The sequence below is a fragment of the Cetorhinus maximus genome, chromosome 24 (genome assembly GCF_964194155.1).
Source record: "Cetorhinus maximus chromosome 24, sCetMax3.hap1.1, whole genome shotgun sequence".
Classification (NCBI taxonomy): domain Eukaryota; kingdom Metazoa; phylum Chordata; class Chondrichthyes; order Lamniformes; family Cetorhinidae; genus Cetorhinus; species Cetorhinus maximus.
In genome coordinates, this window is record NC_135902.1 from 51930243 (window position 1) to 51949253 (window position 19011).

General features: G+C 45.8%; 1 protein-coding gene across 5 annotated transcripts in view; it reads right to left on the bottom strand.

Moving 5' to 3' along the window:
• LOC144667610 (sodium-coupled monocarboxylate transporter 1-like) overlaps positions 1-19011 on the bottom strand; it is a 166010-nt gene that overhangs the window by 66825 nt on the left and 80174 nt on the right. For 4 of the 5 annotated variants that reach the window (XR_013573334.1, XM_078529065.1, XM_078529069.1 and 1 more), the window contains exons 10-13: positions 15859-15947; positions 11119-11240; positions 6496-6566; positions 6259-6345 (exon numbers count right to left, since the gene is read on the bottom strand). Coding sequence is in view for 4 of the 5 variants with exons in the window: in XM_078529065.1 (XP_078385191.1) it covers positions 6259-6345; positions 6496-6566; positions 11119-11240; positions 15859-15947 (369 nt within the window). In the remaining variant the exon portion in view is untranslated. The remainder of the gene's footprint in view (positions 1-6258; positions 6346-6495; positions 6567-11118; positions 11241-15858; positions 15948-19011) is intronic. The other variant, XM_078529068.1, reaches the window with a different exon arrangement.

The following is a 19011-nucleotide window of genomic DNA, read 5'->3' on the forward strand; positions in this document are numbered from 1 at the left end:
TTTCTGGGTGCCTTTGCGGATGAAAAACCTCTTGATGCTTCCCTTGGTCACTTCCCACCAGTGTGTCAGGGACTCAAAGAGGGGTTTCACGGTTCTCCAACCTTTGTAATCCCTCTTGAGCTCCTCAATGTTCTCTGGGGTCAGCAGTTGCACATTTAGCTTCCATGCCCCCCTGCCCACCCTCAGGTCTTCCTCCAAGTGGCAGTCCGCCAGTAGGAGGCAGTGGTCAGAGAAGAACACCGGCTTGACGTCGGTGGATCTGACTGTGAATGCACGGGACACAAACAGGAAGTCTATCCTGGAACGAATGGACCCGTCTGGCCGCGACCAGGTGTATCTACGCTGCGCTCCGTCTGCAGGGTTGCTGAAGACGTCGTGCAGCTTGGCATCCTTAACTGTTTCCATCAGGGATCTGGACGTAGCGTCCAATCTGCTTCCGGCCCTGCCGGATCGTCCAGCCGCATCGATGATGCAGTTGAAGTCCCCGCCCAGAATGACCGGCCTGGAGGTCGCCAGCAGCAGTGGGCGCTGCTGAAAAACCTCCAGCCGCTCAGCCCCTTGTGCCGGGCCGTACACGTTAATTAACCGGAGTGGAGCGTTCTTGTACATTACGTCTGCTACGAGGAGTCGCCCGCCCACCACCTCCTTGACCTCGGAGACGGTGAAGTTGCCTCCCCGCAGCAGAATACCCAGGCCGGAGGAACGAGAGTCGTTTCCGCCCGACCAGATCGATGGCCCGTGGGACCACCATCGTGACCATTGCCTGTAGGAGCTGAGGTGCGGTATCGCACACTCCTGCAGAAACAACAGGTCAGCTTTGACCTTGGCTAGGTAGTCCAAGGTCGCAACACATCGCGTAGTAGATTTAATGCTACGCACATTTATGGATACAATCTTTAAACCCATATTAAAGCATTTATTCTCCTACCAAACCCACTGTCTCTGAGAGTCCCAGACCTTTAGTCTGCTCCTTCATACCCGTAGTGAGCTCAAATTCCTTCACTTTGGATGGGCTGAGGTAGATCTCCTTGGCCGTGTTCTGCTCCAGTGGCATCTGGAGGTTCACGTAGTGAGCGGATTTTGAGATGACCTTTGCTGGAGAAGCTTCTCCAAAACTCACCCCCTCTGGGGGGTTGCTGTTCCCGGCTTCCTGGAGCTGGGGTGCGATGATTGCCTCACTGCTCCCAGATTCCAGGGGCTGTGGTGCACTGGCCTCCTCAGGTTGCAGGCAAAGTTGGGGTGCGTTGGTCTCCTTGTTGTCTCCAATTTTCTGGAGCTCGGGTGTCTCGTCCTCCAACGCCCTGGAGCTTTGCCGCCTCTTCTGTCGGTGCCGCTCTGGCACTTCCTCATCCGAAGAGCTGCTGCCCTTGTCATCCGTGTCGGATGGGAGACGCCTCTTGCCGCTTCTCTGGGAAACGCCTTTGCTTCTTCTTCGCTCCCTCTTACTTTTCTTGTTCTTCACCGTCCGCCACTCCCCCTGCTGCTTTTCCACTGCTGCCTCCTCCTCCATTGATTCGCTGTCCTGAGGACTGGAAGGTTCAGGGGGTAGTGCTGTTGATTGGCTCTCTGTTGCCTCAATCTCTTTCTCCACCTTGTCTCTCTCTGTGTCCTCCTTTGTCCCGTTGAGCTCCCTGGGGGCCTTGGTGGTTGGAGTGACACGGAACATTTCTTCTGCTTCCCCGTGGTCGGCTTTGGCTGCCTGTGCGTAAGTACGGCAGCGTTTGGGGCAGGTCCTGTAGAGGTGACTTGCCTCGCCACACAGGTTGCAGCACTTGGCCTGTTTGCAGTCTTTTGTCTGGTGCCCTTCCTGTTTGCAGATCTTGCAGAGGGAGGCGCTGCAGTTGGCCGCCACATGACCAGCCTTGCCGCATGAGCGGCAATGCTTGGGTTGCCCAGCGTAGACCAGGTAGCCACGGTTTCCCCCGATTGCGAAACTGGAAGGAGGGTGGAAAATGGCTCCCTTACCATCGGTCTTTAGCGTGACCTTAAACAGGCGTTTGCCTGTCCAGATCCCCAAGTCGTCTCGAATCTCAGTGCCGCTCCCCACCTTATCGAAGTACCTGGTGAGGAAGGTGACCACGTCGGCGACAGGGACGAAGGGGTTGTACACATGCACCATCACCTCACGTTCCCGTTGCAACGGCAGAGAAAAGTGCGGCTCCGCCGTCAGGATCTTCATCTCCGGCAGGTCTCTCTTCTCCTCGAACACCCTCAGGAGCCGGACGCAGTCTGCCACTTGCTTGAACGTCACGTCGAAATAACCACCTTTTCGGGAGTCGTGCAGGGTGAAGATCTCCGTAGCTTGGAAGCCGCACGCCTTCAACAGGATCCTCCTGGTGAAGAAGCCCCGATCCATAGGTGATCCTCCTTCGTCGCTGTGGTTCACCGTGACTCGGACGGTGATAGGTAACCCACGGTATGAATTCGGATTGCGATTGGTTTTCGCCCTTCCATCCCGACCTTGCCATGGCAGGACCATGGTGTCGCTCCTGCAACACTTGATCTTAGCCAAAAGGCCGAGAAGCTCTTTTATTTGCTGCAGTCTGTCTCCAGGTCCTCCTCACTCCCATTCATTTAGGTGCTGCTGTCTGTATCCGGGTCTTCCTCTCTCCTGCTCTTTTAGGTGCTGCTGTCTATCTTTGGGTCTTCCTCGCTCCCGCTCTTTATGTTGCAAAGGGATTAGAGTAAAAGGTTAAGGAAGTTTTGCAACAGATGTTTAGGGCTTTGGTAAGACCACAGCTGAAATACAATGTGCAGTTTTGGTCTCCATATGAATATACTTGCCTCGAAGTTGGAACAGCAAAGGTTCGCTCAATTGGTCCCTGGGATGACAGGATTGTCTTATGAGAGGTTGAGTAAATTGGAACTAAACTCTCTAGAGTTTTGGAGAATGAGAGGTGATCTCATTGAAACATACAAGGTTTTGAAGGGCTTTCCAGCGTAGAAACTGAGAGGTTGTTTTCCCTGGATGGAGAATCCATAACAAAACATTCATAGTCTCAGGATAATGAGTCTATTATTTAGTACTGAGATGGGGATTGATTTATTCACTCAGAGTTGGAAATCTTTGCAATTCTCTACCCTAGAGGGCTGCGAATGCTGCATCATTGAGTATATTCAAGGCTAAGATAGATAGATTTTTGGTGTTTCAGGAAATCAAGGGATATGGGAGCAGGTGGGAAAGTGGAGTTGAGACACACGATCAGACATGATTGTGTTGAAAGGTGCAGCAAGCTCGAGTAGCATTATGGTCAACTCCTGCTCCTATTTTTTATGTTCTCTCGATCATCAGCAAAGTGATGGAAAGGATTGTCAATGATGCTATCAAGTGACACTTATTCAGCAATAATCTGCTCAGTGATGCTCGGTTTGGGTTCCACCAGGACCACTCAGCTCCTGATCTCATTATAGCCTTGGTCCAAACATGGACAAAAGAGCTGAACTCAAGAGGTGAGGTGAGATGACTACCTTTGACATCAAGGCAGCACTTGAAAAACGGGAGTCAATGGGAAAAAGGGGGAAAATTTTCCACTGGTCTGAGTCGTACCTAGCATGAAGGAAGATGGTTGTTGGATGTCAATCATCTTAGTCCCAGGACATCGCTGCAGGAGTTCCTCAGGGTAGCATCCTAGGTCCAACCATCTTCAGCTGCTTCATCAATGACCTTCCCTCCAGGTCAGAAGTGGGGATGTTCACTGGTGATTGGCACCATTCGCGACTCCTCAGATACTGAAGCAGCCTTTGTCCGTACACAGCAAGACCTGGACAACATTCAGGCTTGGGCTGATCAGTGGCAACTAACATTTGCGCCACACAAGTGCCAAGCAATGACTATCTCCAACGAGAGAGAATCTAACCATCTCCCCTTGACATTCAATGGCATTACTATCACTGAAGCCTCCTCTATCAACATTCCTGGGGATTACCATTGACCAGAAACTGAACTGGACCAGCCATATAGATACTGTGGCTGCAAGAGCAGGTCAGATGCTGGAAATTCTGCAGAGAGTAACTCACCTCCTAACGCCCCAAAGCCTGCCCACCATCCAGAAGGCTCAAGTCAGGAGTGTGATGGAATACCCTCCACTTGCCTGGATGAGTGCAGGTTCAACAGCACTCAAGAAGCTTGACAACATCCAGGACAAAGCAGCCTGATTGCTTGGCACCCAATCCACCAACATAAACATTCATTCCCTTCCCTCCACCACCAACGTACAGTGGCAGCAGATCTACAAATTCCACTGCAGAAATTCACCAAGCCCTCTTAGACAGCATCTTCCAGACACAGAACCTCTACTGCCTGGAAAGACAAGGGCAGCATATACATGGGAACACCACCACCTGCAAATTCCCCTCCAAGACACACACCATCCTGGCTTGGAACTATATCACCATTCCTTCACTGTTGCTGGATTAAAATCCTGGAACCCCCTTCCTAACAACACTGTGGGTGTATCTACATCACGTGGACTGCAGATGTTCAAGAAGGTGGCTCACCACTACCTTCTCAAGGTCAATTAGGGTTGGGCAATAAATGCTGGCTTAGCCAAACACCCATGCCCCATGAAAGGATAGATTAAAAATCCTTCCAGTACAAATGACTTATTCAAATAAATGTTTAATGCTGAAAAAGGCTTCAAATGAACTCACACCAGGACTCACAAGGTGTCTGGATATGCACCTCAAGTGTCATAGCCTGCAGGGCTATGGGCCAAATACTGTAAAGTGGGATTAGACTGGGTGGCTCAATTTTTGGCTGGTGCAGGCACGATGGACCAAACTTTCTATGATTCAACTGGTGTGTGTTCCAATGATGCCTTGCAAGGATGTAAAGACAAGAACTTTCCAACAAAATATTGAGAATTCCTCCCAACATGGCCCCTTCACAGACAAAAGATTTGCATACAGACTTCTCCCGACCTAAATTTAAAGTCCAATCTAAATGGGATGTATCCTGCAGGTCTGCGTGTTGTCATATAGTTGAAACTACCACAGATGGAAATGAGATTTATGCCCGCTCCAGTCCAAGAATTTCTGCGTTATATGATTTTAGCAATCTACACCGGGTCATTTGCACATTTGCTGTGAGAATTTTTTGGCGGATCATGAAAATAAAATGATTTAATTTAAGATCAGGCATGATCTTGAATTCTTGCTGGCATTTCTTTGGAAGTGATGATCTCTAATAAATCTGTTTGGTAAATAGCTCTTTTCCACCAAAATGAAACACAGGTCGCTTGATCCACACTGTGATGCAAACTCAACAAACCATGTTAGTAGATGAGAAGGCCTTTGAAAATAAACAATGCACTTAGATCCAAGGCACCCATGATATAGTGTTACTTTGAAGTAATGGTCTAGAATAGGCCTTTAAAGTTGTCTTTTAACCATCAGAGGCTGAAATTCAGTGACTCTGCTCTACCAGTGGAAGTGGGACACACTGGGTTGTAATTGTGCCAATATTTGTTGTGTCTCAAATTGAAGAGAGGGGATTATTTGGGATAGTAGCCTGTAACTATTAGGCCACATCCACAACACCAATCCTGATCCACTTTCCCAGTTGAAAATAAAATGAGGTTAAAGTTCTTCCACTCCTAAGGCTGCATTTAGGCATACAAATTAAGGTAATTGTCCCGGCCTTGGTTGATTACCTTAGTTTGGGCATGGTCTAGAATCTTTCCTGGGTGACCATTGATCCCACACCAGCCTTTAATTCTGAAAATTCCACTAAGGCCTAGTAAGGCCATGCTGGACAGAATTCCTGAGGCAGCCTGGGAACATCCCTGGACATATCATTTTTATGTGGGTTGTGGGGAGTGGGAAGAAGAGTCATCCTCTACCCTGCCCACTCCAGCAGTGCATTTTATACCGGGTAGAATTCAAACAAAACCAGGTTCCACTTGAAATCAAGTTACTGTCTGCAGATTTGCACTCTTGAACGTTAGGCCTATCTACACGTCTTCTTTGCTTACTATTGACATTAGAATAATAGAACTACTTCAGAGTGCCCTGATTACTGTAATATTAGTTAATATTTCTGAATCATATCCCATGTACCAAAACTTATAAATTCACCTGGCCTAGACAGCCCATGGATTTCCTAGTCCTGATGAAGGGTTAAAAAGAATGTTGACAATAATTGGCACCCGTAACCAGTCTATGTAACCCTACTGCCAAGCTTTCTAACGTGTTTTCAATAATGAAACGCTATGCATTTAAAGCTGGCAGCTACCTGATTTTCTCAATATGTGATCATACCTTGCCGTTGCTCTTTGGAAACAATGCTGCTAAAGTGAATACGCCCAGTATTGGTCCTTGAATTATTCCTGAAACACTGATTGAAGCCTGAGGAGAAAGGCAAAAGAAAGTATACTTTTACATTCAGTGTCACACTTGCTACATTCATAGGAAGTGAAACAAAACATATTTTCATTGCTAAAATTCACGTTCATAACTCTACAAACATTATTTGAAATACCCATCAATCATATTTACCTGAATTATATTTCCTTGTAAGAGAGAGGCTAACACAGCCATGCCTATTGTAGTAAGTCCAAGTATCATCACTACATTTGATCAGAGAACAATAGATTAATCCAAGCAATGTATTACTTTTTCAAATTGCATGTATAAAACATTTATTTTAAAGTATTTTAAAGAACATAAGAAATAGGAAAAGGAGGAGATCATTCAACCCCTTGAGCCTGCTCCACCATTCAATAAGATTATGGCTGATCTTCTACTTCCGCTACACCATCCCTTATTATCCCCAGATGCCCTTAGTATCTAAAAATCTGTTACTCTCTGACTTAAATACACTCAATGATGGGATTTTCACAGCTCTCTGTGGCAGAGAAATCCAAAGGTTCACAGCTGTTTGCGTGAAGAAATTTCTCCTCATCTCAATCCTAAATTCTGAGACCATGACCCTTAGTTCTCGACTCCAAAGCCATCTTTCCAGCATCAAATTTGTCAAAGCTATTAAGAATTTTATATGTTTCAATGAGATCACCTCTCATTCTTCTAAACTCTAGGGAATATAGTCTATACAATCTCTCTTCATAGCACAATGCTCTCATCCCGGGAAACAATCTTTGTTGCACTACCTGCAGTGTTCCTTCTGTTAGTGGACCAAATTGTGCACAGTACAAAAGATGATGATTATGGGTATTGGAGGCCAATCATATCTGCCCAGAACATTAGAGAAGGAGTTCCTGTTCATAGCCAGAGGATTCGAGTACAGGAACAGGGATATCTTGCTGCAATTGTACAGGGCCTTGGTGAGACCACACCTGGAACATTGTGTGCAGTTTTGGTCTCCTTGTCTGAGGAAGGATGTACTTGCTATAGAGGGAGTGAAGTGAAGGTTTACCTGACTGATTCCTGAGACTGACATATGAGGAGAGATTGAGTCGATTAGGATTATATTCGCTGGAGTTCAGAAGAATGAGGGAGGGATCTCATAGAAACCTATAAAATTCTAACAGGACTAGACAGGGTAGATGCAGGAAGGATGTTCCCGATGGTGGGGGAGTCCAGAACCAGGGGTCACAGTCTGAGGATATGGGGTAGACCATTTAGGACTGAGATGAGGAGAAATTTCTTCACCCAGAGAGTGGTGAGCCTGTGGAATTCCTTACCACAGAAAGTAGTTGCGACCAAAACATTGTATGTTTTCAAGAAGGAGTTAGATATAGCTTTTGGGGCGAAAGGGATCAAAGAGTATGGGGAGAAAGCGGAGCAGGCTATTGAGTTGGATGATCAGCCATGATCATAATGAATGGCGGAGCAGGCTTGAAGGGCCGAATGACCTACTCCTGCTGCTAGTTTCTATGTTTCTAAAAGCAACTTTAACCTTTAGGTAAATCAGGGTTAGAAGACAGGATAAAATAAACCAAAATGAACAAACATAATTGAGCCCACAGTTTAAAGTTTCACATTGTGTTGTTACTTTTGTATATCCATTATAAATTAATATGTACAAATTTAGAATGCAAACTGCCTATATAAAAATTTTACATAAGTTTGTAATAAAATAATGCTTCACACAATTGTGTTGGAAAGTCTTTGGTCTAAAATCCTCACTTGTTTTTTCAACCTCCTCACCTTCTTTATCTGTTTATTTTTTGACCTTATTAAAATATCTATTCATCTTTCATTCTTGCTATCTGATGAAGGGTACACAGCCAAAACATCATAACCTGTCCTTTTTATTTACTGCTGCTGACTGACCTGATATGTATTTTCAGCATTTATTGTTTTATTTCAAATTTCCAGAATTCGCTGCTTTCCCTTTTTATGTTAACATAAGATCCTCTGCAGGATTCTCACAAAGTCTTCAGACTTTTCCATAAAATAAGACCATAAGACATAGGAGCAGAAATTAGGCCATTCGGCCCATTGAGTCTGCTCCGCCATTCAATCATGGCTGATAAGTTTCTCAACCCCATTCTCCCGCCTTCTCCCCGTAACCTTTGATCCCCTTACCAATCAGGAACCTATCTATCTCGGTCTTAAATACACTCAATGACCTGGCCTCCACAGCCTTCTGTGGCAATGAATTCCATAGATTCTCTCTCTGACTAAAGAAGTTTCTCCTCATCTCTGTTCTAAAAGGTCTTCCCTTTACTCTGAGGCTGTGCCCTCGGGTCCTAGTCTCTCCTACTAATGGAAACATCTTCTCCACGTCCACTCTATCCAGGCCTTTCAGTATTCTGTAAGTTTCAATCAGATCCCTCCTCATCCTTCTAAACTCCATCGAGTATAGACCCAAAGTCCTCAAACGTTCCTCTTTTGTTAAGCCTTTCATTCCTGGGGTCGTTCTCGTGAACCTCCTCTGGACCCTTTCCAGGGCCAGCACATCCTTCCTGAGATATGGGGTCCAAAATTGCTCACAATATTCTAAATATGGTCTGACCAGAGCCTTATAGAGCCTCAGCAGCACATCCCTGCTTTTATAGTCTAGTCCTCTCGAAATAAATGCCAACATTGCATTTGCCTTCCTAACTACCGACTCAACCTGCAAGTTAACCTTAAGAGAATCCTGGACTAGGGCTCCCAAGTCCCTTTGCACTCCAGATTTCTGAATTCTCTCCCCATTTAGAAAATAGTCTATGCCTCTATTCTTCCTACCAAAGTGCATGACCTCACACTTCCCCATGTTGTATTCCATCTGCCACTTCTTTGCCCATTCTCCTAACCTGTCCAAATCCTTCTGCAGCCTCCCCGCCTCCTCAATACTACCTGTCCCTCCACCTATCTTTGCATCATCTGCAAACTTAGCCAGGATGCCCTCAGTTCCTTCATCTAGATCATTAATGTATAAAGTGAAAAGTTGTGGTCCCAACACTGACCCCTGCGGAACTCCACTAGTCACCGGCCGCCATCCTGAGAAGGACACCCTTATCCCCACTCTCTGCCTCCTGCCAGACAGCCAATCTTCTATCCATGCTAGTACCTTGCCTCTAACTCCATGGGCTCTTATCTTACTGAGCAGCCTCCTGTGCGGCACCTTGTCAAAGGCCTTCTGGAAGTCCAAGTAGATAACATCCATTGGCTCTCCTTTGTCTAACCTACTCGTTACCTCCTCAAAGAATTCTAACAGATTTGTCAGGCATGACCCCCCCTTGATGAAACCATGCTGACTTTGCCCTATTTTATCATGCACTTCCAAGTATTCTGAAATCTCATCCTCAATAATGGACTCTAAAATCTTACCAACGACCGAGGTCAGGATAATTGGCCTGTAATTTCCCGTCTTTTGCCTCACTCCCTTCTTAAACAGGAAGGTTGCATTAGCGATTTTCCAGTCCTCTGGGACCCTCCCTGACTCCAGTGATTCCTGAAAGATCACCACTAACGCCTCCACTATCTCTTCAGCTATCTCCTTCAGAACTCTGGGGTGTAATCCATCTGGTCCAGGTGATTTATCCACCTTCAGACCTTTCAGTTTTCCTAGCACCTTCTCCTTGGTAATGGCCACCATACTCACCTCTGCCCCCCGACTCTCTTGAACTTTGGGGATGTTACTCGTGTCTTCCACCGTGAAGACTGATGCAAAGTACCTATTCAGTTCCTCCGCCATTTCTTTGTTCCCCACTACTACTTCTCCAGCATCATTTTCCAGTGGCCCAATGTCCACTTTTGCCTCTCTCTTACCCTTTATATATCTAAAAAAACTCTTGCAATCTTCTTTTATATTACTGTCTAGTTTATATTTAATCTTCTCCCTCTTTATTTCTTTTTTAGCTGTCCTCTGTTGGTCTTTGTAGGCTTCCCAATCCCCTGGTTTCCCACTGCTCTTCGCCGCATTGTATGCTTTCTCTTTAGCTTTTATGCTGTTCCTGACTTCCCTTGTCAGCCATGGTTGCCTCGTCCTCCCTATAGTATGCTTCTTCTTCCTAGGGATGAATTTTTGCTGTGTCTCCCAAATTACTCCCAGAAACTCCTGCCATTGCTGTTCCACTGTCTTTCCTGCTAGGCTCATCTCCCAGTCAATTCTGGCCAGCTCCTCCCTCATGCCTCTGTAGTTGCTTTTATTCAACTGTAATACCGTCACATCTGATTCCAGCTTTTTCCTCTCAAATTGCAGGGTAAATTCTATCATATTATGGTCACTTCCTCCTAAGGGTTCCTTCACCTTAAGCTCCCTTATCAAATCTGCCTTATTACACATCACTAAATCTAGAATTGCCTGTTCCCTAGTGGGCTCCACCACGAGCTGCTCCAAAAAGCCATCTCGTAGACATTCTACAAATTCCTTTTCTTGGGATCCACTACCAACCTGATTCTCCCAGTCTACCTGCATATTGAAATCCCCCATGATCACTGTAACCTTGCCTTTCTTACACGCCTTTTCTATCTCCTGGTGTATCTTGTGCCCCACATCCTGACTACTGTTCGGAGGCCTGTACATAACTCCCATTATGGTTTTTTACCTTTGCGGTTCCTCAACTCTACCCACACAGATTCTACATCATCTGACCCTATGTCATTTCTTGCTATCGATTTAATTTAATTTCTTAATGTAAAACTACATCTGTGGCTGTACAAACAAAATTTGAACTATTATTTAAGTGTGAAAAAAGAACTGAAAAGGTTTACTAGTCGAAAGACAACCTATGAGCTTTGAGACCAGAGTCTTCTTTCCATTAGAAAGCTGTTCCCAAGGTTTCCAGATTGGTTTTATAAAATCTTCCACAAGGACTGCAGCCATAGCACTGATGCCAGAAGAGATTGTGCTGAGGACGAGAGATAAAATGTGTTACATATCCTGGTTTATGATAGTTTCACACAGAATTTAATCATTTAGTTTTATGACTTGGCAAAGAATGTTACTTGGCATAGTTTTACTATAGTTGTTAGCTTCAGAATGACATTATTAGACAAGTGGCAAGTAACGTTCACGCCACACAAGTGCCAGGCAATGACTATCTCCAACAAGAGAGAATGTAACCATTGCCCCTTGACATTAAACAGCATTGCCATCACTGAATCCCCCACTATTAACATCGTGGGGGTTACCATTGACCAGAAGCAGAACTGGGCCAGCCATATAAATACTGTGGCTACAAGAGCAGGTCAGAGACTAGGAATCCTGTGGCGAGTAACTCACCTCGTGACTCCCCAAAGCCTGTCCACCATCTACAAGGCACAAGTCAGGAGTGTGATGGAATACTCTCCACTTGCCTGGATAAGTGCAGTTCCAACAACACTCAAGAAGCTTGACACCATCCAGGACAAAGCAGCCCACTTGATTGGCACCCCTTCCACAACATTCACTCCCTCCACCACCGATGAACAGTGACAGCAGTGTGCACCATCTACAAGATGCATGGCAGAAACTCACCAAGTACAAGGGCAGCAGATAGATGGGAATGCCACCACCTGGAAGTTCCTCTCCAAACTACTCACCATCCTGACTTGGAAATGTATTGCCGTTCCTTCACTGTCGCTGTGTCAAAATCCTGGAGCTTCCTCCCTAATAGCACTGTGGCTGCACCTACACCATGTGGACTTCAGCGGTTCAAGGAGGCAGCTCACCACCACCTTCTCAAGGGCAATTAGTGATGGGCAATAAATGCTGGCCTAGCCAGTGACGCCCACATCCCGTAAATGAATTTTTTAAAAAATGAAACCTGAATTCTCTTTCAGTTATCCAAATGTTGTTCTCTGAATCCTTTCCTTGCAGTAGTTTATTGCCTGTTTGACCATTCAGCTACCTTTGTTTGTTTTCCTCCTCTGGATGCCTCTTTGGAGGACACATTTCATAAAATCCTGACCGAACGACATTGTAGCATACCGTCTCCTCCCACCACCACCACACCCCCCCAACACCCCCAACTTCCTTACCAACACAGTTCACCCACATAGCTGAATTGTGAATGCAGAATTCTAATCATCTACTCAATAGAAAGGAAGTCTTGCACCTCTATAGCGACTTTCATGACCTATGGATGTCCCGCGTCATTTTACAGACTGTTAAGTACTTTTGAAATGTAGACTTTGTTGTAATGCAGGAAAACACAACAGGCAATTTGAGCACAGCAAGGTTCCACAAACAGCAACGTGATAATGAACAGGTAATCTGAACGAGTCTGATAATCTTGTCCATCATGCAGAAGACATCTCTTTTGAATGAGAAATTGAACTAAATTTATGAACAATGTGTTCTCAACTGTTTAGCATTGCCATAACTTTTCCCCTCACCTCCTTCCCCTCCATTTTCAAACAAATTACAAATCCTTCAAACCACAACTAATTCTATGTCATGTCACTTCACATCACGCCTCTTTTGTCCTATGTGATCGTGCAAGTCTGAAAGTAAATATGCATGATGCTGTCTAATCCATCTTCTACTGGAATAAGGGCAACAACTTTCACTTTCATTGAGATGGAATCACTAACTCGACCCTGCTACTTCCATGGTAGGGGATTATTGTATATCCCAATGCAGCTGATACGTGCTTCCTTGGTTCCTGCCTCTTTGTTGTTACTGTAATGAAGGTGTTGTAATTCCTGTAACTGGCATCATGCTGTTGCACATTCTGAAAGACTGACATATATCTGCCCGTACACCTGTTGTTTCAGAACCATCCTTCTTTTCAGATGAGGACTCATAGAATTAGATTCCATGATTCACTCACTCCCCTTCCCCTGGCTCTTTTATGTTCTGTGAATCACTGCGTGGCAGATCCTCACTTGCACTAACTAATTCCAACAGATGAAAGTTTCTATACTGGTGCATGGAAGTAAGAAAGCAAGTGACGCAGGGAGTAACATTGAAGAGTTGGGACATGGAAGCATGTGGGATAATCTTGCTCTGTGGACTTCTGTGTGGCTATATCCACAATCTCCTCCTCCTCAACATCATCATGATCGCTGGAGGGTTACCTTGCATCCTAATACAGGTACAAAAGGTACAGATGAAGGATTAGATGGGAGATGAGGAAATATTTTTTCACGCAGAGGGTGGTAGGGGTCGGGAACTCACTGCCTGAAAAGGTGGTAGAGGCAGAAAACCTCATTTTCATTTAAAATGTGCCTGGATGTACACCTGAAATGCCGTAACCTGCAGGGCTATGGACCAAAAGTGGGATTAGGCCGGTGGCTCATTTTTTCAGCTGACACAGACATGATGGGCCAAGTGGACTCCTTCTGTGCCATAAACTTTCTGTGATTCTATGAAGACACTGTTGACCTACCATGCAGAAGAAGGCAAACCACAAGGTCTTTATAAGTGCACTTGGCTGCACTCCAGCATGCACAGCTGTTGGGAGAGCTTGGAGAAGTCCAACTCCAACTTGTGTACTGCCTCTGTACATGATATTGAAATTATGCAGTTAACCATGAAGTCAGCTCCAACGGCACTGCAGAAGGCCCCAGAGTGATGGAGAATCTGGTGACCATTTCAATAGAAATTCAGACAGCTATCTTGGCTTTGGCCTATAAAACATGAAGGAAAGCTTGAACAGGGGCATTGAGAGCCAGCCAGTAATCTGCATTCTGTTCTTGTGCAGAGTAAAAGGGGTGCTGAGACTCCTGAGAATGGCAGTGGTTCCATGACAGAGGCATGCACTGTCTCCTCTAATGATGACAGGACAGCTGCTGCCCTGCCAGCCTGTCAACTGTTGATGCCAGATAGCTAACTGGGCCAGAGTGCCCTGGCCCAAGCTGAATCCTAGCAGTCTATCTTATCAGCCGCATCTCCTAAAAGGCACCTGTCATAGCCATCTCACATGCCCTCAGTAATCATTCATCTGCCATTCTTCTCACAAGCTGTAGCCACTGAGGAATCACATTATAGGAGCACTATAATAAACAGAAGTGCAAGTGAGGATCTGCCACACAGTGATTCACAGAACATAAAGGAGCCGGGGAAGGGGAGTGAGTGAATCATGGGACCTAATTCTATGAGTCTGCACCTGAAAAGAAGGATGATCCTGAAACAACACACGTACGTGCAGACTTAGGTCAGTCTTTCAGAATGTTGAGCAACAGCTGACAGCTATGATGCCAGTTACAGGAATTACAACGCCTTCATTAACATCAACGAGGCAGGAATCAAGGAAGCACATAGCAGCTGCATTGGGATATACAATAATCTATAACACAACAAACATGACAGCTGCTATGGCTTAGCACAAGATGATGTCTAGATGCTTATCATTCATGCAATAATTTGTCAAATGAAGAATGGAGTCTTTTGGAGTAATGAAGTAAAATGTCTCGTTTTTGTCTAACTGTTGGTATAACATCGTAATCTCAAAGATGCAACAGGAACAGTCATGAAGTTGTACTTCATGTTGGAGGGCACTGATATGATGGATGCTAAGACTGGAAAGGTTGAAGTATTGGCAGCTCATTAGACTACTAGGGCATGTGTTTCCTCTTCTTTTTCTGGTTCCTTATCCCCTTGTCCACCCATTTGCTCTATTTCTTCCCCTTCAGGCCACGTCAAGGCAAATCCCCTACGAAAAGCAAGACTGTGGAGCCTGCAGCAAACAATTATGAATACTGTATTACAACTTGCTCTGGGCTGTACTGAAAATCACAAGGCAAAATCTTTTCCAGTGAGTCCCTGTTGGAACAGTGGAACCATATTCATGTCAGGAACCCAGTTTGCTAACGGGATGCTTTGCTGAGGCTCTTTCTCAAGGTCACAGCATTAGTGCTCTGCCTCTGGGTCCTCGACCAATTAGGGAGGGCGGGTGAGAGGACAGGTCTATTCTGTCAAAGGAAGGAGCACAGAGTAAAAGGTGTACCTCTAAACGGAGTGCTAAAGTTGGGAATTTGATGCTGGCGGGAATTGGGTGCAAAAGGGCAAGGTGCTCCTTTGCATTCTTTTCTGTTTTATCTCTCGTATGGCGATGTTTTTCTTTTGTCTCGAAGTTAGGAAACCATAACTTGTTATTATTATTTTATTAAATTAGTAACTGATTAACTAGTCAAATAAATTAGTGAAGTTAGATTGATATTGTAGGGCATGTGGTGTGCCATAACTGTAGATGTGGAAGTTTGTGGAGAGCACTGCGGTCCCAGACAACCAAATCCGTGCTAAGTGTCTGCAGCTTGAGCAACTTCAACTCAAGTTGTTAAGCTGCAAGTATGTAAATATCTTGAAAGCAGAATCACAAAGAAACCTACATCGTTCTTGTATTGGCAGTGCAAAGCTGAAGTTAAGTGAAACTTAATGGTGCCATAACAGCACATGATGGATGGGTTAGTTGTTTCCACAATTCTAAGCAAATTCTGTCTAAACAGTCTAAAATAACTTATTTTCTTCTTTGCTCAACATTGTCATTCTGTCAATGATTCATGGAATTAATAAACCTGTATCTATAGTGACATGTTACATACCTCAATGTGCCACTGTATGCACCGGCAACAAAGAGTCCAGGAACTCCAGGCGTCTGATTCAAAATTTCTACGATCAGTAATGGCATCATCTTTAAAAAAATACAGAATTAAAAATAAACTATTTTAAAAAGAATCATGACATTTATGTTATAGCTTGTGGTTACTTCTATGATTCTTCTAAAATTGATTGGCATTCATTTATCAAAAAAGTTGGTAAAGAAAAAGTGGATGAGAAGAGAAATTTTTCACTTCAGTGCTCCTGGCACATGCTAGGAGCACACATCAAGAAACTGCGGCCGGGATTTTCCGCTCCTGTTCCTGGCGGGCGTCATGGAGGGCAGGAGCTGAAAATATCGCGAGAATGCCAAAAACCGATTTTACGGGATCATAAACCCAGGTCGCAATTGTGCGCTCCAGCTATCCAAGGCGGGCTGTGTTTCCCACGGCAGCACATCGGGAATGTCATTTCAATATTTTCGCATGTCATTATACAGTTTCATCGCTGGAATCATCCCCCCCATGCTGGACAATCCGGGCATGTCAGTGTGCAATTGGAATGATATGATTCACAATACGATATTTGTGACGTGCACTTGGCAACCTGCTCTTCGCTCCTCACTTCAAACTTAGTTCAACTACCTTGCATCGCGTAGTGCTCGTGGGAATCAGCGCCAGGTTTCGCAGGCAGCACAACTTTGCTTTCAGGGGTTGTCACAGGCAAGTCTCTACTACCAGACCAGCGGTAAAGCAGGGATGACTTCTCAGGAGCTGCAGGGCTAAGCCCTGTACTGGGGAAGGGGGGCAAGCGGCCTCACGCAGGAGAAAGGGCTGCAGGGCCAGGGCTCTACTGGGGGTAATGAGTAGGAAAGGTTGCACTCAGGCACATGACTGGGGGGAGGGTGCGGGGGAGGGGGAACCTGAACAGTGTCAGTGGCCTCAAGCTGGAGATGGAGGAGGTCCACACAGGCCATAGGCACATCCACTTCAAAATGTTCTGGGCTAACAAATGGACATGCACCAGCAGCACAACGGAATCTAGGAAAACAGGGGATGAATAGAGAGGTCGGTGAGGGAGGGAAACATGAACATGAAGCTCTTCCGGGACGATGGGAGGGGTTTCCATATTCACGCAGGAAGGGTCCAAGCTGGTCTGGCAGTGAGAGTTCTGCATCACCATCTTCCAAACTGCAGTGATGGCGCAGTGCTAAATTAAAATGAGAAGCTCTGCTGGTGAGAGCTCTGCGGGCAGATTGGAGGGCAGCTGCATGCACTGGCATGGGCTGATTACATTGGCATGCCACTGAACTGTGCATTCCCAAATGAGGAGAGAGGCACAGCTGACACATGTTAGGAACCTTTCAATAACAGTGCAGGGAATCAGGAAACTGAAGCAATAACGCCCATTCATCCAAGATTAATCCCGCAAAGTGACAGTAATCGATCTCCTTGTTTTAACGCCTTGTTCATAGAGTGGAAATTCCCCAGAGTAATCACGAACTCCGTTGCAACTGGGCGAATGGACAAGCTCCAGAAGCCTGTTCAAAAGTTGGCGCTGTACAAGTTCACTGAAGAGAAGCTTCAGGCTCCCCTCAAATAGTCTCATTTCCTGAATGAACATTTACCCTCATGTTTATTTCAAGAGTGTAGTGTTAGAGTGCAGTGAATAAGGTTCCCAGTGCCTGGGCTGTAAGCAGCACACCCAAGTGCCTGGCAAAAGCAATGTCATGGCATTCGGTCATGTTGTGGGGGGAACCTTATACGCACCCTACATTGGCCATCATTTCAGGGGCGAGTACACTCCGACACAGGAACAAAGACCTTGACCCTCACATTCACTGACGAGTCATTGACAGAAAGAGGACATTTGAAGGCTATGCTGACACTTGTCTGTTTCTTGTTGATACTACAGAGAGGAGACCATCAGAAAGATGGAGGCTGGATTTATCGCTGCCTGCATTATCATTTACAGTCTAAAGAGAAAATGGAGAAGATTGCAACAAAGGCACCTGGATTGCCAAATGGAGGAGCAACATCCTCAAGACCAAGGGCCAGCAGGGCCTCCTCCGGATGCAGGGGATAAGGTTCACAGATACATCGTGCGTAGGCGGCTCGCAAGATCCATGGTCTACAGGACTCGCATGTCTTATCTGCAGATGAGTGAGAACTAGTGTCGCTGACGCTTTCACATGTCCAGGGATCTGTTGACTCACATTTGTCACATTCTTGCAGGAAATAGCGCCACGGGGACTGGAAAGGCATCCATTGCTGGTGGCTTTAAACGTAATGGCCGCTTTGAACTTCTACGCCTCTGAAAGTCTGTTCAGCGAGGTCATTGCAGCTCCTGCTGCTGTTGGCCTGATGTGAGATGTGGGTGGGTGCCATGAAAACTCAAGGGGAGTTAAACCTGCTACGTGAGTGGCAAGGAACACAGTAGATGCAGTTTCAGGACTGAGAGAGTGAAGCTCTACACTGTGTTCTTAACAGTAGAAAACCATGGGCTGCCCTAAATGTCTGGAGAAAGCTGTGGTGGGCACATCCAATCATTAATGGTCTTTGGTAATTTGTCATTTTGAGCTAACATGCAGGTGAAGGCTTCAAGTAAGGAGGCAACAGGGAATGTTGGCTGTGACTGCAAGAGGGATTTGAGTGGAGGGTTTAAGAGATGTGTGTGCAGTTGACAGGAGCCTTTGTCAGGCCTCACATAGAGATTTGTTTGGCCTGCTCGTCTCCTTATCAAGGGTGGCCGTGGTCTTCGCATAAAGGGTTTGCAGCCAAATTGCATCAGACATCATTCAAGGAGTGGGGTCTTAGTCCATAAGGTGTGAGAGAGTTGAATAGGCGTGTGTGCTGGACCTTGCCGAGGACTGTGAGGCTATCCATGTGAAGCATCAGCAGCTCAAACAGGGCTCTGCGGTTCCATGCAGGAAAGATGGGTGGGGTGGGGTGTCCACAATGACAGATCACAGGCTCACATTAATAGTCAGGCCATCTAGGCCTGAGACTTGTAGGAGTCTCTGCAATTAGAGGGTCTGGAGTGGTTGCGACTCAGCAACCCATAGTGCAGGTGAGGCACTCTCAGTGAGTGGATTCCAAAGTTATCCCAAAACTTTTCGGCATGATAAAGATGTCCAGGGACATGGGTCTACTATGGGT